Source organism: Megalobrama amblycephala, linkage group LG15 (assembly GCF_018812025.1).
Source record: "Megalobrama amblycephala isolate DHTTF-2021 linkage group LG15, ASM1881202v1, whole genome shotgun sequence".
Taxonomy (NCBI): domain Eukaryota; kingdom Metazoa; phylum Chordata; class Actinopteri; order Cypriniformes; family Xenocyprididae; genus Megalobrama; species Megalobrama amblycephala.
This window is the reverse complement of record NC_063058.1, coordinates 20,369,128-20,395,431: the sequence shown is the minus strand read 5'-3', so window position 1 is coordinate 20,395,431 and position 26,304 is coordinate 20,369,128. Positions and strand designations below refer to the sequence as shown.

The 26,304-nt window shown below is 35.2% G+C and overlaps 4 protein-coding genes and 1 long non-coding RNA gene across 6 annotated transcripts in view; 1 reads left to right on the top strand and 4 right to left on the bottom strand.

The window, feature by feature from the left end:
• The window catches only part of cald1b (caldesmon 1b), a 44,686-nt gene extending 34,247 nt beyond the window's left edge, over nucleotides 1–10,439 (bottom strand). For both annotated transcript variants that reach the window (XM_048157788.1, XM_048157791.1), the window contains exons 1-2: nucleotides 8,749–10,439; nucleotides 6,590–6,798 (exon numbers count right to left, since the gene is read on the bottom strand). The gene's annotated coding sequence lies outside the window, so the exon portion shown is untranslated. The remainder of the gene's footprint in view (nucleotides 1–6,589; nucleotides 6,799–8,748) is intronic.
• A 375-nt stretch (nucleotides 10,440–10,814) lies between these two features.
• Nucleotides 10,815–14,193, bottom strand: bpgm (2,3-bisphosphoglycerate mutase). Its single transcript, XM_048158448.1, has 3 exons — nucleotides 14,095–14,193; nucleotides 12,884–13,506; nucleotides 10,815–11,433 (listed from the first exon to the last, which is right to left on the bottom strand). The coding sequence occupies exons 2-3, from the start codon at nucleotides 13,482–13,484 to the stop codon at nucleotides 11,255–11,257; spliced, it is 780 nt and encodes a 259-aa protein (XP_048014405.1). The 5' UTR covers nucleotides 13,485–13,506; nucleotides 14,095–14,193; the 3' UTR covers nucleotides 10,815–11,254.
• A 69-nt stretch (nucleotides 14,194–14,262) lies between these two features.
• LOC125247222 lies at nucleotides 14,263–20,761 on the top strand. The gene is made up of 3 exons (XR_007180044.1): nucleotides 14,263–14,375; nucleotides 20,481–20,532; nucleotides 20,625–20,761. It is a non-coding gene; the product is annotated as an uncharacterized LOC125247222 (long non-coding RNA).
• Nucleotides 14,486–17,225, bottom strand: LOC125247217 (troponin I, slow skeletal muscle-like). Its single transcript, XM_048158449.1, has 8 exons — nucleotides 17,136–17,225; nucleotides 16,892–16,932; nucleotides 16,769–16,778; nucleotides 16,627–16,668; nucleotides 16,363–16,494; nucleotides 16,199–16,288; nucleotides 15,934–16,107; nucleotides 14,486–14,924 (listed from the first exon to the last, which is right to left on the bottom strand). Exons 2-8 carry the CDS (start codon nucleotides 16,903–16,905, stop codon nucleotides 14,835–14,837), a joined length of 552 nt encoding a protein of 183 aa, XP_048014406.1. The 5' UTR covers nucleotides 16,906–16,932; nucleotides 17,136–17,225; the 3' UTR covers nucleotides 14,486–14,834.
• On the bottom strand, nucleotides 19,193–25,917 carry LOC125247219 (troponin I, slow skeletal muscle-like). The gene is made up of 8 exons (XM_048158451.1): nucleotides 25,751–25,917; nucleotides 23,962–23,993; nucleotides 23,794–23,848; nucleotides 23,474–23,605; nucleotides 20,923–21,012; nucleotides 20,595–20,768; nucleotides 20,434–20,523; nucleotides 19,193–20,147 (listed from the first exon to the last, which is right to left on the bottom strand). Exons 2-7 carry the CDS (start codon nucleotides 23,970–23,972, stop codon nucleotides 20,437–20,439), a joined length of 549 nt encoding a protein of 182 aa, XP_048014408.1. The 5' UTR covers nucleotides 23,973–23,993; nucleotides 25,751–25,917; the 3' UTR covers nucleotides 19,193–20,147; nucleotides 20,434–20,436.
• Between the last annotated feature and the right edge of the window lie 387 nt (nucleotides 25,918–26,304).

Below are 26,304 nucleotides of genomic sequence, written 5' to 3'. Positions count from 1 at the left end.
GATGCCCGAGAGGCGTTTCAAAGATGGCCGCCGAGTGAAATGACTTGTCTTAAAGGGACTTTGCTATGATATCCTGGTCCTTTAAAATGAACAGAAACAACAAACACACCTGGTTAGCAGTGATTAGTCATGACTCTTGATGTCTTAAATAGACCACATGCAGTAGTTTTGCCCTCTGTCACCCTTCTGTCTCTGATTTCTGTACATCAGTTGTTAAACATTGAGAATTTGGGGAAATGGCATTACTTAGTGTACCCCTGGGGCACTGGAGCACAAACTGTCCTCAGAGACCTAAACTGTAGGGTCTCGATCATCTAAATGAGTCATTCTCTCTCTCTCTGGCCTGCCCATTTCCTCCTGAATTAAGGGTAGCTGCACCTGTGTCCCTTGTAGAACAGAAAACCTTCTGTTTCAGAATAACCCCACCATATATCTTTTACTAGTTCTATGCCAAGGGCTACAACATTTTAGCCACTAGAAATTAGTATTGTAGTCAAGACCACCTAAACTGAGACCAAGTCGAGACCAAGACCAGTGTGTGTCGAGACCAAGACAAGACCAAGACTTTGGGGGGTTGAGACCAAGACAAGACCAAGACCACACTAGCACTCCTCAAATTCATCTGAAAGATCCACATTTACTGCCTGAGAAATGTCTTTTTTTAGTCAATAATTACAATTAGAATAATAGAGCTGTTAGAAATCAATCAAAAAACTCCAATCAAATTAACGATGTTAACAAAGAAATCTTTAGATTTAGAAGTAGAAACTTTGAACCACCGCATTACATTCTTTCAAAATATTGCAAGCATTTGGGCTCTCAAAGTTCCTTCCCTTAAACTCTCACTAACATGCAAAGAGGAAGCATTTGCAGACTTCTGTCTATTTAATGCATTCCAGCAGACCCCCTCAAGCTGCGTGAGTCAAATAAGAATGTTTTTGATTATAATCGGATCTGTGCTTCCTACGCTCAAAATTTAAGATTTATTCATTTGAATTTCATATAAAATGTCCTTTTCCATTTGTACTACAGTTTTAATATAAACAAACTAATAAACTTAATGTGATGCATATTTTTCAGTCATACGTAAATGAAACGGGTAAGATTTCTGCACTCAAAAAATTATGGCGTGGTTTATTTATTAACTATTATGACCATGGTTAAATGGGCTGAATTTTCATGTATTCATCGCTTTTTAATTATTGTCAGTGACAAAATTATTTGTCAATTCTTTTGCGTTCTCTTGCAAATATTTGCGTTCCCCCGAGAAACTTTGCATTCGCTCGCAAAGAACACAAAAATGTTGACATCTCATCTCATATTTTTTCCATCACCATGTACACTCTAAAAAATAAAACATTGGTTCAACAAAAAAAATATGTTAACGTTTTCCTCTAGAATTTTTAACTTAAGCCAATTGGGAGAATTACATTAATTCAAAGCAATATTTTGAGTTGATCCAACATAATGTTTTAAGTAAGGTGAAGACGTTTTTTTTGCCACAATAAAAACACATTTCTAAGTAACATGAACTTAATAATTGTGAACATGAATGCAACTATTTAAGTTTATCCAACATAATGTTTTAAGTAAGGTGAAGATGCTTTTTAGACACAATAAAACACATTTCTACGTAACATGAACTTACCAAGCACTGCTTGTCAGCATGATGGTAACTCTCCAAAAACCCACAGTAACACATTAACTCTTCTAAATTAGCATAACAAAACACTAATTACTGCTAAATCTCCCTTACCATTAATCTTGTGCAAAAAACATTATATAACACTTAATTTTAGCATTTACTCTCCCTTTCAAGTGCCATGGGCAAAGCATGATGGGAAATATAAATCCCAGCCCAGTTTCACTTAACTTAAGTTCGTCTAAAAGAAGTGTTCATACAACTCAAAACAATGAAACACGTTTACACGTCATCAGATTGTATTTTACATTAACAGAACTTAAAATTAAATACATTTTTGATTAACTGAAAATGTTAAACTATGACAAGTCATGATAGTATATTGAATCAAAAGGCATAATTTGTGTCATCCAAGCTCAATAAAATAACAATTACAAGTAAAAAGCATTTCAGAACTTGATTTTTTATTTCACAACAATATATACATTTAAGTAATGACTAAAGGTCCCCTGAATTAGTTTTTAGAGTGTACCTTTAGGGGATCCATACTTGTACATTATGTGTGCACAAGCGCGAGCAATAAGTTGCTGGCTGCAGTTCACTTAACGGCCACTGGTTTCGCTTTATAACAAGAGTTTCTGAATTTTACATATAGCCCCTATATATGTAATATTAAAGGTGCCCTAGAACTTTTTTTTAAAAGATGTAATATAAGTCTAAGGTGTCCCCTGAATGTGTCTGTGAAGTTTCAGCTCAAAATACCCCATAGATTTTTTTAAATAAATTTTTTTTAACTGCCTATTTTGGGGCATAATTAGAAACGAGCCGATTTCAGGTTGCGGCCCCTTTAAATCGCGTTTTCCGCCCCCTCCCGAGCTCTCGACTCTATCACAGCATAAACAAAGTTTACACAGCTAATATAACCCTCAAAATGGATCTTTATAAAGTGTTCGTCATGCATACTGAATGCATGCGTCGGATTATCGGATTATGTGAGTATTGTATTTATTTGGATGTTTACATTTGATATTGAATGAGTTTGATAGTGCTCCGTGGCTAAAGCTAACATTACACACTGTTGGAGAGATTTATAAAGAATGAAGTTGTGTTTATGAATTATACAGACTGCAAGTGTTTAAAAATGAAAATAACGACGGCTCTTGTCTCCGTGAATACAGTAAGAAACGATGGTAACTTTAACCACATTTAACAGTACATTAGCAACATGCTAATGAAACATTTAGAAAGACAATTCATAAAAATATCATGTAATCATGGATCATGTCAGTTATTATTGCTCCATCTGCCATTTTTTGCTGTTTTCCTTGCTTGCTTACCTAGTCTGATGATTCAGCTGTGCACATCCAGACGTCCTGCCCTTGTGTAATGCCTCAATCATGGGCTGGCATATGCAAATATCGGAGACATATTAATGATCCCGACTGTTACGTAACAGTCTGTGTTATGTTGAGATTCGCCTGTTTTCCGGAGGTCTTTTAAACAAATGAGATTTATATAAGAAGGAGGAAACAATGGAGTTTGAAACTCACTGTATGTCTTTTCCATGTACTGAACTCTTGTTATTTAACTATGCCAATATAAATGCAATTTTTAATTCTAGGGCACCTTTAAAATATGGCTAGCTGTATAAAAAGAAATATTTAGTTAGTTAAAATGACACTGAAACAAGTTGGATTTATTAATGATAAATATATAAACCTGGTTATTGTGTATTTTAAATACATTCAGTTTATTAGTACTATTACAGAAATCCAACCTGTTTAATTTAAGTATGACTGACAATTATGCATCACATTAAGTTTATTAGTTAGTTCATGATAAAACTGTAATCCAAATGGTTGGAAATTTTATATGCAATTCAAACTTTAGGCCTAAATAGTAGGCCTATAATAGGCCTATAAATATTTTTTGAGTGCACATATGTCAAAAACTATATTGTATGCACTCCAAAAGATAACCAGTCCGTTCTCAGGTAGGTAAATCAAGAAAAGTTTGATCAACCAAAAAAACGAAATTGTCCGCACAATGAAAGACATACAATTAGACCAAGGCAAGGGTATATCACATAAATTACTTTAATTTAACATCTACAAGGTGAAAAAAGTGCAAAAAAAGTGAAAAGTGTCTTAAAAACAGACCTTTTTGAGTGCACATATGACTAAAAAATAATTTCTGGCATGCCATATTGACGCTTTAGCGTTTCAATGCGCTATTGGACAGGTGGCCGACTATGACCAAGAATGGTGAGCAATAATATTTATTCCATTTCTTTATTTAGCAAAACAACCCAAAAAGGGTAAAAATGATCCCACTTTTAACTATGTCAAAAATGTTCCAAGTAAAATCCTCAGAGTTTACAAATTGGTCTTGAGAGCGCAAAGGAGGTGGACTACAGAACACTGAGATGCTCGAAAAGGAACCTTAACTGCAGTCGAACACATTCCAAATTTCCTGGGCAACAAGACATTGATCATGGCCAGACAGATCCACATGAGTCGGGAGGAGATGGTCTCATGCCTAGTGGCTTATACCATGTAAGGAAAAGACCTGACTTGGCACACGCACGCTCTAGTGTCGAAGCTTTTCCACAGCTAGACTCCTGGATAACGTATGATAAACAGTATGTTGCGATGGAACACATTCAAGGACTAAACCTCAAAACGGAATTTGGGATTTCGGCCTCGCGCACAAAACAGCTGCAAACTTCCCCATACATATTCTTGATGGACCTACCCTAAGAAAGTTCAGCTTCGTCTTACTCTGACCTCACGCCTTGGGAATGCTACATGTGCCAATTGTCCATCATCTTTGGTTAAGTGGTACACTCCAGCTCCAATATATATGTATAATTCCATCCCAAACAATATTTCAAGGCAGTACTATGGAAAATTTGTCTTCAGATTACCTGCTTTTCAACATCTGGCAGCAATGAACTGTGTATTAAATGAGCTGTCTAAGGGATTGTGTCCCGTTATATATTTAACTATACAAATGGTGCTAAAGGTCCAAATCAAACTTCTAACACAACTGAAATAACTATAGATTTCTTTGAGTGCATAGTCTGGTTCATGTCCAATTCACTTAAAACCGATGTCAGGATTAAGGAGGTTTCGACAGAAAATTTAAAGGGTGATTGTGATTTTTAAATGTTCTTATTAGTTTTAAATATTCAAACTGGAATTTCTGCCAAGCAAAGCAACTAGTTTGAATATCCATGTTTCTTTCCATGTTGTTGGATGATTCCTTTGAGCAAAGTGAATCTACCTGATCCTTCATGGGCCCCTGCTGACCCAGCATCCCTTGCTCTCTGATTTCCCCCCTGAGTCTGGGCACAGAGGGCCAGCAGCATTCCCAAGCCTGATCCCATCCCACTCCGGAAGCATAGGGCAGTACTCCTAACATCCTGCCCGATGCCTGTGCCAAGGCCCTGTTATCACTGTGTGCTGAATTGCCTCCAGATTCTGTTCAGCTGCACAAAACACACACACGGACGCCGTGCATTCCACACACTGCTTCATCTGTCACCAGATCTGCACTCTGGGATATAATACTGAGACACCTAAGAAAAAAAACATACTGAGAAAAAAAATAAAAAAATAAATAAAAAAAAATAAATCTGAAATGGTTTATTTAGTCAATCTTAAACTGTAAGACTGTTTAACAGTTCAGTTGCATCACATGAATTCACCATGAAATATTTTTTGTCAACATTTTTAATTGTGTATATGAATTAAATTAATGTAAATTATTATTATTATTTAAAAAAAAAAAATTTTGAGGGGGGGTTAATTGCCATTATTATGTTTATGTATATATTTCATATTTTAGAATAAATATTTTGGGCTAAATCTATTAGTACATTTATTAAAATAATTGTTTAAATATAATTATGAAAATATAAATTTATATTTTTGTATGTTATCTTTTATCTTTTTGTTGTTTTTCATCATATTTTATTAAAATTACAAATTTAATTTTAGAATATTTTGGTCGAAAATTCTTAAAATAATTGTTTACATATAATTATGAAAATATAAATTTATATTTTTGTATGTCATCTTTTATATTTTTGTTGTTTTTCATCTTTTTTTTTTTTTTTTACTGTTTAAAACCTATAAGAGGCTGCTTAATGGCAGGTTCAGTTGTGACAACTTACAGCCCATACAGCACAAGAACAAGCCTCACTATTGGTCAGTGTGTGTATAGTATCTATTTTCCTTGGAAATAACATATAATAATAATAATTATTATTAATAAAATGAAAAAAAAAAAGATTTTTTTTTGCTAAAATTATTATTAGTATTATTATTAAATTTTATCCCTCGCTATTTGTCAAAGTGTGAAATGCATCTATTTTCCTGGGATATAACAGTGGAAATGTTCAAAAGCATTTCTGCAACAAAGACTTTAAGGTTTGTGCCTATACTGCACCTATACCCGAAATATTCACTGGAGTAAAGGACGTGATAACTAGACCTGGTCTCCCCTTTAAAAATAGCAGAAATTATTTTAAAGTAGTCTGTGATGCAGGTGTACTAAGAAAGTTGGCCATTAAATGCAACACAAACACACACAAAAAAACCTCATTAGAAAGATCCAAAAGCTGGATGAGCTCATGCTAAAAACAACTAGTGATTAGTGAAATTGTGGGAGACCCCAATTAACTTGGACGGTAATTTAAAAGCAAAGGAAGTCCACAGATGTTCTTGACAAGGGAACAAGTGCCAGGGGAAAACAGAACATTTTTCATACAATTAGTTTGTCCACCACAAGAGTCTTGCAAATGCAACAAACTTAATTTCCAGTAAATTATGTTGGCATCAGAAGCATGTCTTTTTATACATTAAAAGCAAATGAAAGAATGTCTATTTTAATTTAAAAAAATAAATAAAGTCTTAAATGAAGCACTATGCTGCTAACACCTACCTGTAACGGACTGGAGACGGTTTCAGCAAGCTTTCCAATTTAGTCTTCAAGTGTGATTGTGCTGCTGAAAGGGCACTGAAGGAATTACATGAGCCCTGACTCCACATTTTATAAAATGTGCAGTAGTTCAGACTCCGCCTCTGCTGAGCTTCATCACTTCAAAGAATTTGGCAGCAGTCTTCCTGTGCTTTCCTCCATCCATAAGTAGCCTAATAGATCAATGTCATATTACACTTTTATCTGGTATATATAGCCCCCAAAACTATTTGTTGCATCTTTGTTGGAAAAAAAAAACACATCTTGCACTAAACCAGCAAAAATAGTTTTTAAACTACATGAAGCTATAAAACCACAAAGCATGAAAAATTACACTGACCCTACTGGAAAACAAAACATCTTAAAAGTTGTTTGTTTTGTTTGGATTTCTGGGTGTAATTTTCCATGCTTTGTTGTTTTGCAGCTCCATGAAGCTTGTCGTTTAAAAAAAAACAAAAAAAAACTTTTGTTTAAATCAATGGTAATTATACATATATAATATATATATATATATATATATGATATAAAAAAAAACTACTATTACTGTTATATTGTCATAAAATAGCCTACTATTATATATATATTCGTTTTCATCCGCGTTAAATTCAAAATGCCGTCTAACGAACTATATATATTAGTTAGACTCTAATGGTTTTCTATGGTTTTCTATGAGTGGAAAGGGAGGCATGACTCCTGTGGTAACTTTACCTGCGGGTGTCACTGTTGGGCAGTGTTCCTTAAAGGTGCCGTAGAACGTGTTTTCAAAAGATGTAATATAAGTCTAAGGTGTCCCCTGAATGTGTATGTGAAGTTTCAGCTCAAAATACCCCATAGATTTTTTTAATTCATTTTTTTTAACTGCATATTTTGGGGCATCATTAAATATGCGCCGATTCAGGCTGCGGCCCCTTTAAATTCTTGTGCTCCCTGCCCCCGAGCTCTCGACTATAATACAGTGCCTAAACAAAGTTCACACAGCTAATATAACCCTCAAATGGATCTTTACAAAATGTTCGTCATGCAGCATATCGGATCATGTAAGTATAGTATTTATTTGGACATTTGATTCTGAATGAGTTTGAGGCTGTGCTCCATGGCTAAAGCTAACATTACACACTGTTGGAGAGATTTATAAAGAATGAAGATGTGTTTATGAATTATACAGACTGCAAGTGTTTAATAATGAAAATAAGGACGGCTCTTGTCTCCATGAATACAGTAATAAACAATGGTAACTTTAACCACATTTAACAGTATATTAGCAACATGCTAACGAAACATTTAGAAAGACAATTTACAAATATCACTAAAAATATCATGTTATCATGGATCATGTCAGTTATTATTGCTCCATCTGCCATTTTTCGCTATTGTCCTTGCTTGCTTACCTAGTCTGATGATTCAGTTGTGCACAGATCCAGATGTTCTGCCCTTGTGTAATGCCTTGAACATGGGCTAGCATATGCAAATATTGGGGGCGTACATATTAATGATCCAGTCGGTGTTATGTTGAGATTCGCCTGTTCTTCGGAGGTCTTTTAAACAAATGAGATTTACACAAGGAGGAAACAATGGAGTTTGAGACTCACTGTATGTCATTTCCATGTAGGCTGAACTCTTGTTATTCAACTATGCAAAGGTAAATTACATTTTTGATTCTAGGGCACCTTTAAGAAATACGAGTGACTTGTACTCTTTTTAATATCATAATTTGTAATATTTGTGTTGTTTTATGTAATATGGATTATTTTCTCATCCTATTTTTTTGAGGAGGCACTGCTTCCCTTGCCTCCTCGGAGGAAACACCCGATATATATAGTTAGACGCCATTTTGAATTTAACGCGGATGAAAATGAAGCTGAGGGTTTGACTACACTACAGTCTTTACAATGGCACAAACTCTGATAAAGGTTCTAGATTATGTCACTTTCGCAACCCACAATTTTTAAAACCGTTTCATGGAGTTTTTATCTACTGAAAGTTTTTTCGGAAAGACGTTTCGTTCAATCCATTGAACATACAGTACTTATACTCTCACTCTTGTCAAAAAATAAATATGGGGCTACCTTGACTATGGTCTGTGCTTTGTATAAATGTGTAAGGTGTGAATATCATACTGTTACCTGCTTGTACATCAAGCCTTTTAGTTTGCAGCCAAGGAAATTAACAGTTGTTCTGAGCTCAACCAGGACAGAGGCATTAGCATTAGCAACGCATGCCAAAGTCTTAAAAATAAACATTTTAAGAGAAACATGTCTCAAGACGAGACTATGTTGTGTCCAGGCCTATCTGGGCTCCATCCAAACAGAACAGTTCTCAAATTGGATCCTTGGCAGCGCTTCTACAGCCAGATTCCCGCGATGTTTTTGTGCCATTTCGAGACTTAAAGTAAAGACGGCAAATCCATGTTTCAGAACGCAGTCCATAACAAATGTTTTCTTATAAGGAGTTTATATCACGTGTAATCAGAAACGGGCTGTCCGGTCACGTCTTCACAGCACAGCAAATAAACTCACATTACTTTTTAATAAGCATGGAAGGAGATGGATGTGGCACGTTTTCCCACGAGCATATAACGTTGAAATGTATATACTTCTAAGAGGACATTAAAGACAGTTTTAGTGCCTCCTTTCCAACATTCCAGCTCAACAAGACAAATGTGAGCTATTAGGTTTAGTGAATATGTACTCTGCCAAGTTCTACATCCTATTAAATAACCCAAATCAGTTTCCTTATGTCATAAGTGCTTTCTATAATAACAAACTTACCATCCACCGCTATTATATTAAGACTAACATCTGTACCACTGGAGAAATGTCTCCTCAGAAAACACTGTAGCAATGCAGCACCTCCTCCTGGTTAACTCAGGTGTTTTCTACTTTTTCCACACACCATTCAGTACACATAAAACACTTTTATATTTGTAATATTTACTTTTATATATTATTCTTGAATCTTTCAGGAAAATGTTTCAGGGCAGCCCAGTGCTTCTGGGTGGAGATAGATAAAGTGAAATGACATAAGATGAGCTACATTACAATGTGCCACGGTTGAATAATAATAGTATAGTCAGACAGGGGTAGAAGAACATATAGACATGTAACAGTGAAAGCCACTACGATTATTCTAACAAAAAGAACACACATATGACATTTCTTTACTTATACAGTACAGTGTTGAGTAACATTAAATACACAAATACAAAATAGAGGTATTACAGTGCACATCCTTTCTAAACCACAACTATGTGTTAGTTTTACTCACCAGTAAGACTGGTTTTCATTGCATTTGAGTTGGTTAATGTTGGTTGAGATAAAAATATAAGTTACATATTAACACATTATCTTTACATATATCTATGGTAATAAATACATTAGATGAAAACAAAATGTCCTTTTTAAATAATAGTCTTTTTTTTTTTTTTTAATATTGTCTAAATATGCTGCCTGTGCTATAATTTAATTTAATAATTTAAAATTATCCTTCAGACATCCAATGAATTTTTTTAAATATTACGCCTAATAAACCTGATTTGTGGAATATGAATACGAATCCAATAACTTTAGGTTTAATCTGTGCCTAGGAAAGTCCAGAGAGTGGAGTGAATAATGTGTGCTTGTTTTAACTATTATTTATTTTATTTATTTACTTACTTATTTAGTTTTTCTTGTAATGATTATTATCCCAGTATATACACTACCATTTAAAAGTTTGGGCTTAGTAAGACTTTTTTTTTTAAAGAAATTAATATTTTATTCAGCAAGGATGCATTAAATTGATCAAAAGTGACATTACATATTATAATGTTACAAAATATTTATATTTCAACTTAGTAAATGTTGTTCTTTTGAACTTTCTATTTATCAGATAATCCTGTATCACAAAAATATTAAGCAGCTCAACTATTTTCATCATTGATAATAATAAGAAATGTTTCTTGAGCAGAAAATCAGCATATTAGAATGATTTCTGAAGGATCATGTGACACTGAAGACTGGAGTAATGATGCTGTAAATGTACATTATATTAAAAGTAGTAAGCAGTTGTAATAATATTTCAAAATATATTGATTTTACTGTATTTTTGTTCAAATAAATGCAGCCTTGGTGAGCAGAAGAGACTAATCCCAAACTTTTGAATGAATGATAGCGTACACTATATAGTTGTTTTTTAAATACAGAATCGGTTAAACGCTTGTGTTGACCTTTAATAAGAAATCCTATTAGAAAACAATGGATGGATGCTATTTTTACCCAACAGAAGGCACCACTGGTTTTCTGTGGCCTAAAATCCACTGAAAACAAAAAATAACACATTATTAAATGATGTTACATCAGTATCTACTTCATTATTTGGTCTACAGACCTCCTGCTATGACAAAATATATGCAGCAAGTCTGCATTTTGGATCAGTAACCATTGCTTGAATTTAAAATATTGACTTCTATAACTCTTCAAGACTCTGAAAATACCACTAGAAACATAAACTATTATTTAAACAAGTCTACCTCGGACACACCCATGTATTGGCACTATCTTGCAGGTGCTTCAGGGCATCCTGAATGACTAATGGTCTATCTATGTGAACAATTCGTATCTGAAGATTCTGACATTTCCCCCAAGAAAATCCTTATTTATTTTCTGCATTAACCTTCCCTTGATCCTCCACCTTTTTGATGGCTGCCTGAATTTTGGCCTGGTCGCCCAGGAGCTGACGAGGTTTGACCGGTCGAAGGTTTTCATCCATCTCCAGTAAGACTGGAACTCCCGTGGGCAGCGTTACATTGACAATGTCTGTTTCCGATATATCTGTTGAGAAACACAGCAAAAGCATGTACATTAATTAGCATATTAGTATTTCAGGTTTATGTTTTAATACTAGCTTTATTGTTACTACTGTCCACTTTCCATGCTTTATTATTGATAATATTTAAAAATGAGCTATTGAAATAATAGAGTATTTAATAAAAAAAAAACAGGATGAAGAGCAATTCCGTGTTTTATAACTTGAAAGAAGTCTCTTCTGCTCACCAAGGTTGCATTTAATTAAAATACCTTAAAATTGTGAAATATTATTACAATTTAAAATAACTATTTTCTATTTGAATAGATTTTAAAATGTAATTTATTCCTGTGATGAAAGCTGAATTTTCAGCATCATTACTCCTGTCTTCAGTGTCACATGATCCTTCAGAAATCATTCTAGTATGAAACATTTCCAGGATTTTTGATGAATACAATGTCCAAAAAGATCAGGATTTACTTAAAATAGAACTTTTTTTGTAATATCATAAATGTCTTTACCATAACTTTTGATCAGCTGAATGCATCCTTGCTGAATTAAAGTATTAATTTCTTTCAAAAAAAAAATAAAAAATACTGATCCCAAACTTTTGTACAGTAGTGGACAGTGTTGGGGGTAATGCAATACAATTAACGCAAGTTATGTAATCAGATTACTTTTATCAAATTCAGATTACTAGTAAAGTAATGCATCATTTTAAATTTACAACAACTTTTTCAGACAAGTAAACGCAAGTTACTTTGTTTTCCCATTTATTCATCAACAGTTCTCCTGTCTCCATTTGAGAGAATTCAGGAGTTCTGTTTTCCAGAATGGCAGCTCAGCTGAAAGACTTGTTTGTTTGAGCTGCAACTTCTACCGTACAGGTGTGAATTTGCATTTCCTTCAGCCTGGGGCTTATTCGTTTCACTTATGGTGTGAAAGAACCTTTACATTTGCCAAAAATAGAACTTTTTTGTTGTTAAAAACAAACAAACAGCCCAGGTGAGAAAAAGTAACACAAAAGTAATGTAACACATTACTTTCCATAAAAAGTAACTAAGTAATGCAATTAGTTACTTTTTCAGGCAGTAATGCAATATTGTAATTCATTACTTTTATAAGTGACTTTCCCCAACACTGGTAGTGGATACCAGCCCGCCTTCCAAGAGATAAAGGTCAAGAGTTTTACTTGATAGTGCCTATGTAATTCTAACTCAGTGGCCTTTAGAGGGACATTATAATTTATAAATGCATAATTTTCCAAAAGAGATATAAAGAATATTTTAAGTGTATTTGTCCATATAATGAACATACACTGACTTTCATTTTATGGACAAAATATCTTCTTGTTCCACAGAAGAGAGAAAGTCTGAGAACAACATGAAGGTGAGTAAACGGCAACAGAATTTTCATTTTTTTCATGCTCCTGCTGGTATAAAAACTGTTCAAAGCAGCACAACATAGATGTTTCACCTTCCAAATGTTTAAGCAAAGCCCTGCAGCTGTTGCCATGTGCAGAGATGAGGACCGTTTGGCCACTTTTGATCACCGGTACAATGACATCATTCCAGTAAGGAAGAAGTCTGTCCAACACTTCCTTCAGACTTTCTGTTTTGGGCAGTTCCTCTTTCGGAACGTCACACGTACTGTATCGGCGGTCATTGTAAATTTCAGCATAATAGGGATGTGACTCATCAATGGGGGGCGGCGTGATATCATAGCTTCGCCTCCACAGTTTAACCTGTTCCTCGCCATGGTTCAACGCCATCTCGGCCCGATTGAGGCCAATCAGGGCACCGTAATGCCGCTCATTTAACCTCCATGATTTGGTGACTGGGACCCACTCTTGTCCCATGGCCTCCAGCACCAACCAGGCTGTCTGGATGGAACGGCTCAGTATGGAGGTAAAAACCTGGTCGAATTGATACCCCTTCTCTTTCAGCAGCCTGCCGCATTCTTGGGCTTCCACCACCCCGTTCTCGCTCAGTTTCTGGTCAACCCAGCTGCAGAAGCGGTTCTCCTTGTTCCAGGCCCCCTCCCCATGCCGGAGCAGGAAGAGTTTGTATTTGGACATCCAGAAGAGGCGGTATGGAAGCCTGAAAGTGATGCACATGCACATGGCAAATCTCAACTGCTTGATTGTTTAAAATATAAAGAATATTATCGCCCAGCTCGAATGTCCTAAATGCAACTATAAGGCATGAATTTATTATATTTATAATATAAACATTAAAGCACTATATAAATAAAATATTGGCAACTAATTTAGTATTTACATGCAATAAACATTTAACTTTAAATATAACAACCTTTAATATAGTCAGCCTGCATACAACTAACTGGAGAATAGAAAGGTTAAGGGTCATGAACTAAATGTCAATGCTAAATTAATGCTCTGACCAGCTCTTAAATTTAAACGCTAAATAGAAAAAATCATTGCATTCGCAGGCTAAAATGCAGAAGCATCTAAATAGTGAACTGAAAATGAAATACACAGTAGCGATGTGTCAAACTACTGTATGACAACACTATAACACAACTAGCCAGCTAGCATGTCATATAACTTAATGAAATCACACCGTGCACGCAAACGCGTTCTTATCTGCTTAAATTAATCATAAATCTAAATGAAAATGAAAGAAGCTGTGCGTATTGAAAATGATTATGAATTGTTACATGCTCACCGTCAGATTAGAAACCGCCCAGCCCAGAGTAGCTGCAGCTCTGCAACAGGAACTATCACAGCAGCATCAACAAACACCAAGAAACCGTTTGATTGAGTGACACTTCTCTCAGCTAATCATATTCGAGATTCTCCAAAAGTAGGCGTGTTTAAGCGGACAGTGGCGAATAGGAACTGAGCTTGATAGCGTCAGTTCGAATTATTTTTAGGTTAAATTGAAGCGTAGTTCAATAAAGGAGAAATATTATATATAATTACAACCTTATTCACCTAATTTATAAGGTAGGCACAGCTACATTATCTCAAATGTGTTCTTTAATACTCTTTTATCATTCGGAAAAGTAGTTATTTGCAGCCAGAAAACTGCTAGTCAGAAAACCTGGAATAACCCGTGAAAACAATGAAAGCTTTATTGTTCCTCAATATTCACACATCTGATCACATATACATCTCATTACAATATAAACATTATTATATAATGACAAATGCAATTATATAATAATCATATATTAACATGTTTTATATGTGTCATAAAGCACATAATGTTTCAATAGGCTATTTTGAAGTGATAACTGTGGTTATAACAATAACACAGCTTTATCTTTGCTCATACAGTTGCTTTTCATTCATTCATCCAGCTGTTTATGTAATAAAACAAACACAAAACCACATTTAAACAGCAGTTAAATTTCGGTATGTTTGAATAGCCTTCACTTTGGATTTAATATTTGAAATATTTTATTAAGAAGTTGGTCCTGCAAACAGCTTCTTCCTGCCCTCCATGCCTGACATGGCATCCACATTTTTACGCCAGTCGGTCACTTCCTCTTTCTGTGTGGATTACAAGTAAATGCATATTATGATAACCTGTTATTATTTGTATTTACAATTTTTTCTTGAGCTAGAGAGAGCACATTAAAAATGCAATACATTGTTAAATTGTTAGTACACCCAAAAATGAAAATTCTGTCATTAAGTACTCACCGTCATGTCGTTCTAACCCGAAAGAGCTGCGTTCATTTTCGTAACAAAAATTACGAAAGTTTTGATGAAATCCGAGAGTTGTCTGACTCCATAGACAGCAATATAATTACCACTTTCAAGGCCCAGAAAAGTAGTAAAGACATCGTTAAAATAGTCCATGTAACTACAGTGGTTCAGCCTTAATGTTATGAAGTGGCGGGAATACTTTTTGTGCGCAAAAAACAAACAAAAATAACAACTTTATTCAAAAATGTCTTCTCTTCCCTGTCATTCTCCTACGCTGTTTACATTGTAAACACAGTGCAGTGCTTCCGTGTTCTACGTCAGAACGCTGACTCATGATTGGCCGCATGCTTCATGCTGCTCACGTGAACAGTGTCGGCCAATACTGAGCCGCCGATCTGACGCAGACGGAAGCTTCATAATATTAAGGTTGAACCATTGTAGTCACATGGACTATTTTAACAATGTCTTTACTACCTTTCTGGGCCTTGAAAGTGGTAATAACATTGCAGTCTGTCGGAGAAAGCTTATGGATTTCATCAGAAATATCTTAATTTGTGTTCTGAAGATGAATGAAGGTCTTACGGGTGTGGAACGACATGAGGGTGAGTAATTAATTACATTATTTAAATTTTTTAGTGAACTAACCCATTAATACTGAATAAATAATAAAATAATAAATAAAATAAAATAATACATGCAAATTTTTTAAAATAATTTCAAATTAATCATTTAATATTATTAACTGAATAATCAAACAAAAAGTCTTAATATGTTATTTAATTAGATTTGCCTAACTGAATCCATAAAGTCTGAGTATTATATTGATATGATTATATGTGTTGATTATTACCTTTTCCTCCTCCTTCTTGACAGTCTTGAGGTTAGCTTTAAAGTCGATGGATTCCTTGTGTCTGGAACCTAGCAGAGCCCCCAGCATGGCTTCAGCAGACACCCTCACTCTCTTCAGGGCAGGTCTCTTCATTTTGCCCTTCAGCTCAAAGATTTTGTGGTTTAAATCTGCTATCTATACAAAAAGCATAAATTATGGCTAGTAAATGAATGCTTCAATTAATGTTTAGGCATTTTTAATGCAGTTTTAAAGCAACAAAATGTACCTCCATTTCATGTTTGGAAACTTTCGCTTGAATGTCATATCGTTCCTCATCAACAACATCAATTTTTTGATGTAGGTCTTTGCACAGATTCTGTAAGCAGAGCACCGGCATGTAAGAAAGAACACTATCAAAAGAACTCTGACAAAAGACCAAAGAATAGCAACCTGTAAGTCCTGTACGGACAGTCCAGGCAGTTTGAGAGGAGGAGCTCTCTCACTGAGCGTTTGTTCTCGGTCACTGTTTTTCTGTTCCTTCTCCTCTGCCAGCAGTATGCCGGCCTTCTTCAGTATTTTGGTCTGCGATGCATTAAAATGAGGAAGCATACCCATACATTTATATGTACATCGTGGTAGTTGCTATAAAACATAATCATACATAAAATGATTTAAGATGCTGACATTTCAGAAATGCAACAAATAGATACTAACCTTTAAAAATAACCGCCGAGATGCTGTAATCTTGGGCTTTCTCTGAAGAAGAGAGCCGATATGAAATGAACAACAATGTGACCCTGCCAGCTGCAATGTTGTATAATAATACTGCAATTAAATACAGTGTTTAAAAACTCACCGGACCGATACTGATAAAGCCAGGAATGAAAATACATATATATTTATAATTTCTATCATATATTTAATCATTTATTATTTCTATAATATATATATATTTAAAAAAAAAAACTAAAATACTTACATAGCTTCAGACATGTTTGCGCCTTTGTTTTTTTCTAGAGGCTTACAAATAATAAAAAAAAAAATGTTAAAAAAAGAACAACTTGTGTGCAGATGTAGTGAGCCAAAAAAATCTAAAACAATATTAAAATAGACTTCACGTTTATGTGATGAGATATAAGGTAAGAAGCTAAGAAATCTACAACTACTATATCTATCTAATAAGCATGGACAACTAGCATTTGTTATAACCTGAAGGTCCTTACCTCTAAGATGATGGAAGTATGACTTTGTTTTGGCCACAAAGAAGAAACTCTGCAGATTTATAGATTCTGATGCACTCATAAGAGGCTCACTAAAATAGACCACTGTCCACAACAATATCATTGTCAAATGCCTCGCATCCCAGGATTTAGTGTGACAGAGCAGCTGGTGCTGAAATGCACTTTATGTTCTCTAGACTAAGGGTGAGCACAACAATACACCAGCATTAATGAGACTATATGCGTACAGCCGTATGCTTTGTCTTATCCGGTGTCGAGAGTTTCGCATTACAAGTAATCCGAGTTACGTAATCAGATTACTTTTTTCAAGTAACTTTGTTGAGCAATAAGTAACTAATGTCCTTGCTGCTGGCCTTCAGTGATCCAATTTGACCATACTATACCACATTTGTGTTTCTTTTTATTGTTTTTATTGCTGAAGTAAAAGTGTTTAAAGGTGCCCTAGAATCAGAATTTGAATTTACCTCGGCATAGTTGAATAACAAGAGTTCAGTACATGGAAAAGACATACATTGAGTTTCAAACCCCATTGTTTCCTCCTTCTTATGTAAATCTCATTTGTTTAAAAGACTTCCGGAAAACACTCGGATCTCAACATAACACCGACTGTTACGTAACAGTCGGGATCATTAATATGTATGACCCCAATATTTGCATAATGCCAGCCCATTCGACGCATTAGACAAGGAAAGGCAGTATTAACGGCTGGATCTGTGCACAGACAAGGTAAGCAAGCAAGAACAATAGCGAAAAATGGCAGATGGAGCAATAATAACTGACATGATCCATGATATCATGATATTTTTAGTGATATTTGTAAATTGTCTTTCTAAATGTTTCATTAGCATGTTGCTAATATACTGTTAAATGTGGTTAAAGTTACCATCGTTTCTTACTGTATTCACGGATACGAGAGTCGTTGCTATTTTCATTTTTAAACACTTGCAGTCTGTATAATTCATAAACACAACTTCATTCTTTATAAATCTCTCCAACAGTGTGTAATGTTAGCTTTAGCCACAGAGCACAGCCTCAAACTCACACAGAATCAAACGTAACCATCTAAATAAATACTTTACTCACATAATTCGAAGCATGCATACAGTATGCATGACGAACATCTTGTAAAGATCCATTTGAGGGTTATATTAGCTGTGTGAACTTTGTTTATGCGATGTATATATAGTCGAGAGCTCGTGGGGCAGAGGGAGCGCATCTCTTAAAGGGGCCGTGCTGAAAAAATCAGTGCATAATTAATGATGCCCCAAAATAGGCAGTTAAAAAAATTAATTTAAAAAAATCTATGGGGTATTTTGAGCTGAAACTTCACAGACACATTCAGGGGACACCTTAGACTTATATTACATCTTGTAAAAAAACAGTCTAGGGCACCTTTAACTTTCTTCTCCTGCATCCTATTCTTTGGCAATCCAGAATGGCAGCACACCTGTAAGGTTTATTTGAGCTGCGCCCTCTACTGTACAGGCGTGAATTTGCATTTCTTTCAGTCTGAGGCTTTTTTTGGTGTGAAAAAGCCATTTGCCAAAAATAGAACATTTTTTATATATTAAAAAACAAACAAACAAGCCCAGCACAGGTGAGAAAAAGTAACGCAAACGTAATGCAATTAGTTACTTTTTAGGGAGTAATGCGTTACTTTTAAGAGTAACTTTGCCCAACACTGATCTTATCCAATTTAATCTGAACTGAAATGAAGTTTCGATCAATCTTTTTGGAGTTGTTGCTGATTAGTCATACTACTATATATCTTGGGGAAAGAACAATATGACTGCCATAATGATATGTCAATATCATATCCTATTTGAAAGAACGGGAAGATTTTATGTAGGAATATTACATATTTTAATATTTTCTTAAATCCTATAAATAATTCAGATCTGAAATGACAGATATTTTCACAACCATCAATAAGGGACCTAATAGACTGATATGCTGGGTTTTTCTTCTTCCTGATATGTTGTTGCAGGCTGCCATCAGTGGGTCAAAAGAAGAACTGCACTTTATTAAACATGACAACATGTGTAGAAAGAGCTTTTAATTTTGAAAACTACAATTTACAAGTCAGTGGTCAGATTCTCTTTTATTCAAGGTCAGTGCTGTATCTGTACATGGTAACACTTTACAATAAGGTTCAATTTGTTTACATTAGTTGTTAACATGAACTAACAATGAAAGGTAAAGCATTTACTAAACTTAGTTAATGTTAATTTCAAAATTTCCAAACGAATAGGCTAGATTATTCAAATCAAAAGTTGTTTGTTTGTTAATATTATTTAATGGACCTGAGCAAACATGAACTATAGGCTAAAAAATTAATAGATTTATTTTTATAAACTAAAGTTAACAAATACTGTAACAAATGTTTTGCTCATTGTTAGTTAATGATGCATTTACTAACGTTAACTAATAGGACCTTATTGTAAAGTAGCTACCCTGCATTCTGTGAAACTGATGTTATAATGATCTGTTTGCCTTAAAAATGAAAAAACACATTAATAATAGCATTATTACACATTCTCGAGGCTTTTTTACATTTTGAAAATGTACTTTCTGAAATCTTTAGCCAACATCTTTAACATCATTGGTTTTGTCATCTGCAAAGCATTTAAAGAGATTTTGCTCAGACACATTTTAGTTCTGGTTAGATATACTAGCCAACTTTTCATATATTTAGGGAGATGTTTATGCAATAAAGTATATAAAATAAAATGAACAATATAGCATATACAATGCGACTGCAATTACTTTATTATGTTGTATTTAACATTGTTAACTCTTATTTCACACAAACAGTCTATTTATAAACGCGTTCTATCTACCACTATCCATTACAATCACATTTTACATTGTTAACTCTTATTTCAAACAAACAGTCTATTTATAAACTCATATCTACCACTATCCATTACAATCATGACCGAAAACAAAATCAACATTCAGTCTTCGTCACCCTCTCAGCCCCTTAGTGAGCACCTTGAACAGCGTAATGACCAGGCCATGAGAGCAAAGAAATAAGAATTAGAGAACAGGGATTAGATAAGTCATTTAATACAATATGAATATGAATAGGCTACATCCTTATCCAGCCATAAGTCACAGGAGATATAAATATAGAAAATGAAACGATGGACAAAATGTAATGAAACTAAAATTACCAGTAGGTGGCGGCAAATGATTGTCTTAACGAGTGAGTCAATCATTCAGTCAAACGATTTGTTCAAAACACGGACTTCAGTTGGATTTGTTTCGAAATATTTACCTTCTACTGTCCAGCATCAAACAGCTTCTTTCTGCCTTCCATTCCAGACATGGCCTCCACATTTTTACGCCAATCAGTCACCTCTTCTTTCTGTGGAAGGTAAAGACACAATTATGAATATTAGCACTTCTGTCCATTTAATTTATTTGATATAGTCTTACCTTCTCCTCCTCTTTCTTCACTGTCTTCAGGTTGGCTTTGAAGTCAATGGACTGTGAGTGTTTGGAGCCCAGAAGGACACTTAGCAATTGCTCAGCCGACAGTTTCACTCTCTTCAGGTTTGGCCTCTTCAGCTTGCTCTTCATGTCATAGATCTTCTGATTCATTTCCTGTATCTTTATCAACACAGACCACACAAGTTGCACTATAATGCAATCCTTCGACCGAACTTCTAAGCTGATTGCTCGATTCGGTGCTAACAGAACACAATAGCTTCATCGCTGAGAACTGTTTATCAAATTTTGATGTTTGTTACACAATTTTTCATACCTCTTTTTCATTTTTGGCCACCTTAAGGCTAACGTCATAGCGTTCCTCATCAATCACATCAATCTTGTGATGCAAATCCTTGCATAGTTCCTACACACAAGACAGTGTCAACAAAATAAAATACTGGTTAAACATTATTCAAAGCCTGTCTTTAGGATGCATTACAAAGGTTTTAATGCTGTAGAGTAGAATTTCCAAAACTGGGCTTTGTGAGGGAATTGCAGGGGGTTGTGAGTGATGAAAAAGCTAATTAATTAAATAAAAATGTCAACTTAAACTAAATAAATAGGCTAATTTTAATATAAAACAATCAAAATAAAACACTTAAAAATTAAATATTTTATTTGTTTACCAAAAATCATTGCATTCAAGCATCATTGACAAATGCCTGTGCTATTAAATTAAAAAAAAAAAAAGTTAATTTAAAGGTGCCCTAGAACCAGTTTTTACAAGGTGCAATGTAAGTCTAATGTGTTCCCTGAATGTGTCTATGAAGTTTCAGCTCAAAATACCCCATAGATTTTTTTAAATTAATCTTTTTAACTGCCTATTTTGGGGCATCATTACCTATGCGCCGATTCAGGCTGCGGCCCCTTTAAATCGCGCGCTCCCTTATTTATTATTGCTCCATCTGCCATTTTTCGCTATTGTTCTTGTTTGCTTACCTAGTCTGATGATTCAGCTGTGCTGCTCCAGACGTTAATACTGGCTGCCCTTGTCTAATGCCTTGAACATGAGCTGGCATATGCAAATATTGGGGGCGTACATATTAATGATCCCGACTGTTACGTAACAGTCGGTGTTTTGTTGGGATTCGCCTGTTCTTCAGAGGTCTTTTAAACAAATGAAATTTACACAAGAAGGAGGAAACAATGGAGTTTGAGACTCACTGTATGTCATTTCCATGTACTGAACTCTTGTTATTCAACTATGCCGAGGTAAATTCAATTTTTGATTCTAGGGCACCTTTAAGATCTGAGGTAATTCTTCAAGTAGCCTAAATACTTTAGGTCAAAAGGGTTCTGCTAACAAAAAAGTTTGGAAATCCCTGCCGTAGAGTAATACATTATATCATAAATAATGGTAAACAATTAAAAGTGTTTCTGTGTTTAAAAGTGTAAAACTGTTTCACAAAAGAAAAAATGTCATATAGGTTTCTAAAAGGAAAAGAATATGAGATGGCAAGAAAAAAGGGCCCTAAAGGACATTGTGATGGTAAAAACAACAAAAAATGAGATGGGAGGAAAAATTATATTTCATTGCTTTTGCGTTCGCTCGCAAAACTTTTGCATTCACCTGAGAAACTTTGTGCATTTTTGAGGGAAATAATGTGGGACTTGTGGGAGGGAGAGAATATTTCACTCTTGCAAAAATTGTACATTATTTGCAAACTAATGGCAAGTTTCTTGGGGCAACGCAAAAATTGAGCAGCTGCTTACCGCAGACAGAGCTAGTGGGTGGAGCTTGACATTCTGATGACCTTGAACGTCCAGCCACACCCTAAACAGACCCATAACCTAATTACATCAAGCTCCACCCATTACGTTGAGAGAGGGGGAGATGTACCGTCAAGCTCCAGACATTATGTCGTTCAGAGGGGTTTAACTGTAATGTCTGTATAGGGTAGTGATGCAGTTACATAGACTAGCTTATTTATATATACAGATCATCCAAGTGCCCCATTCCGAGCCATTTCTGAGATACATTTGAGTAATATTTTTAAATATTATTAAATTGTAAGATCCATTTTTGATTGTCGAAAGAATTCCAGGCCAATAAGATTTGTTTTTTTTTTCTTTTTTTTTTAACGAATGAACCCAAGTGCGGTTTATTCAAAGTAGAACAAAATATAAATTAAACAGAACTAAACAATGACATGAACATAGGCAGACTTGAACTTGACTTGAGCACGCGGAGATTGGGCAAAACTCACCAACAGCAAGTACAGAGAACAATACACGACAAACAAACATGGCTAACATGAGGGCTAAATGCAAAACTATAGGGAACACATGACCAAAACATCAATAAGAGGGAACTAAAGAACATGAAATGACGAGACAAGATATCAGGACAATGAACCAATCAGAACATGATTAATGAAGCAAGGGAACTAATTAAAACAAACACATGAACAGGGGAAGCAGAGATCACATGACGTAAACATGTACCAACAAACATGAACTTCAAAATAAAAGACATGATTTGTTTGATAACTTTTGACAGTGTTTAATCCAGGAGCTTTCTAGTGCAAAAGCACGGATAGATTCACACGCGCACATTACATGGATGTGCTCCCGACTTTTGTCATTAAAATAACGCCATAGAGCTGGACATCATTTGGCTCTGTAGTGAGTGAGCTCCGCTTGCAAATGTTTTCCAAGCGAACACAAAAGCTTTGAAATATAATTTTCCTCCCATTTCATATTTTTCCAATCACTTTGTGCTCTATGAAGGTTATGAGGGTCAGGGTGAGTAAATGTACATTTGTGGGGGTTAACTATCCCTTTAAATTGTATAAATCGTGTTCGATGATCCATTTAACTTGTACCTGTAATTCCTGTACTGACAGACCGGAAAATTTGATGGGAGGAATTCTTTCACTCAGCACTTGCTCCCTTTCCTTCTCTTTATCCTGCTTCTCTACTATCAGCATTTGCATTGCTGTACTCAGCAGCCTCATCTTCATGATGACATGTCCATTGTAATCATGTCAAGGCAAAAAAAATTATTAGTTTTGCTATGAATGTACAAGAATCTCACAAAAGGAGCAAATAAATGGCCTTTATTGCAGTTGCAACATTTAAAAAATCCACTACTTGACCACACAAAGTAGCCAATGTGTAACTGTGGTCAGCAGGTGGCGCTCACCTTCAACCCCAGCCGACGGGCTGAACTTATCTTGGGTTTTGGCTTTGATTGAGGACTTTGTTTGAAGCAGCCAGTGGAGCATATAGATAGAAGAGAATGTTGATAGAGACATGACAGATATCATAATTCAAATAGCTGGTTGTTACTGATGAAGGTGGAGATACTCACGCGTCAGACATACTTCTGTAGTCCTTCCTTATCTGCAGAATAAAATAACTATTTCAAACAGTCATCTCTTCTCTGAAACACATGTTGGGATATTAAAGGAGTAGTCCACTTTTAAATACACTTTTCCTGATAAATTTACTCACCCCCATGTCATCCAAGATGTTCATGTTTTTCTTTCGTCAGTCGAAAAGAAATTAAGGTTTTTGATGAAAACATTCCAGGATTGTTCTTCTTATAGTGTATTTCAATGGCTACCAACAGGTTGAAGGTCCATATTACAGTTTCAGTGCAGCTTCAAGGGCTTTAAACTTTCTTCATAACGCTTACGCTGAATGTCCTACGCCTTCCCTATTCAAGTTACGGTAAAAAACGAAACTGGCGCCGCGTTCGTTCCGTAAGTAGAATAGGGAAGGCGTAGGACATTCAGCGTAAGCGTTATGAAGAATGCGGAAGCGGAAAGTACGTTCAAGGCGATATTTTGTTTATAAAGCATAAACAGTTGTATTTTTTTTTCCGAAAATGACCGATCGATTCGCTAGATAAGACCGTTATTACTCATCTGGTATCATACCGTAACTTGAATAGGGAAGGCGTAGGACATTCAGCGTAAGCGTTATGAAGAAAGTTTAAAGCCCTTGAAGCTGCACTGAAACTGTAATATGGACCTTCAACCTGTTGGTAGCCATTGAAATACACTATATGGAGAAAAATCCTGGAATGTTTTCATCAAAAACCTTCATTTCTTTTCGACTGACGAAAGAAAAACATGAACATCTTGGATGACATGGGGGTGAGTACATTTATCAGGAAAAGTGTATTTAAAAGTGGACTTATCCTTTAAAGGATTAGTTCACTTCAGAATTAAAATTTACTCACCCCCATGTCATCCAAGATGTTCATGTCTTTCTTTCTTCAGTCGAAAAGAAATTAAGGTTTTTGAGGAAAACATTCCAGGATTTTTCTCCATATAGTGGACTTCAATGGGGTTCAACAGGTTGAAGGTCAAAATTACAGTTTCAAGTCAGCTTCAAAGAGCTCTACACAATCCCAGTTGAGGAATACATTTTCTAAAAAGAAATAAAAAATCCTCGTCTGGGATCATGTAGAGCCCTTTGAAGCTGACTTGAAACAGCAATTTGGACCTTCAACTGTTGTTAACTGTTGAAGGTCCACTACATGGAGAAAAATCCTGGAATGTTTTCCTCAAAAACCTTCATTTCTTTTTGACTGAAGAAAGAAAGACATAAACATCTTGGATGACATGGGGGTGTCATCACTTTTCAGATGCATTAGTTATGATAGTTTGACTACAATATGCAAAAAGACATTTAATCAAAATGGCAACTTTTGTATGAATGCGTTACGATTTCCAAAAACAAATGATTAATTCACTTTGCATAATATGTAATAAATGTGTATAATTTATGCAGTCTTTGAAGAATTAAGCATAAATTGATTCAAATCCGTTAATAACCGTGGTAATCAGACCCTTTAATCCACCCATTTGACCTATAAGTCCTCTACACAGCGGTAAGAGTTCTGTGCATAGCGCCTGTGAGTTTTAGCATAGGTGAAAATCTTCCAGGATTGTCGCTAATTTGAGAAACATCTGAACAGTTAACAATGCAATTCTGCCCAATTTCTTGCTAGTTTTGAATAAATAATAATTAAATCCTTTAATATATACCATGACAGCTATAACCCCTTATGAGTAATGACAGATTTGCCATCAAAAAAACCTCCCCAACACATAGCTGTTAGTCTCTTATGACCACTGAAAAAGACATACCTGCTAGAAGAAGAAAAGAGAGGAGTGTGAGTTAACTGGCTGACCGAGGAAAGAAGAAAATCCTTAGATTTATAGTTTCAGCTCCCATGAGAACGTCTTACTAAAATAGACCTTGTCTGTGCCACACAGTAAACTAGCATAGTAAAACTTTCATTCGGACAGAGACATGCAGCTATGCAGTGTGGACCAGGTTGAATGCCTCTTTTTGGTGGCCAAAACCTTATTGACCATCAGAGTGACCAGTTCAAAGGTCTAAAGGTGATGCTCGTCAGGAAATTACAGTCTCTAAGAGTAAATAAGACAAATTGCAATACACAATTTGGACATATTAAGGTACAACTTACTTGTATTCATATTAGAAAAGAGAGACAGAGAGAGAAAAGAGTGGAAGTGGAAAAAATAGTAAATCGTTTTTGCAATCTAAGTTTATACCAGTAATTGCAATGTGATGTCATGCCATGACATCCATCTCATGAACGTGATAATTTCCATGCACATTAAGCAACTGATAGCTGGCAGAAGGCAATGCGGTATAAATCATTTCTTGGGTTAGA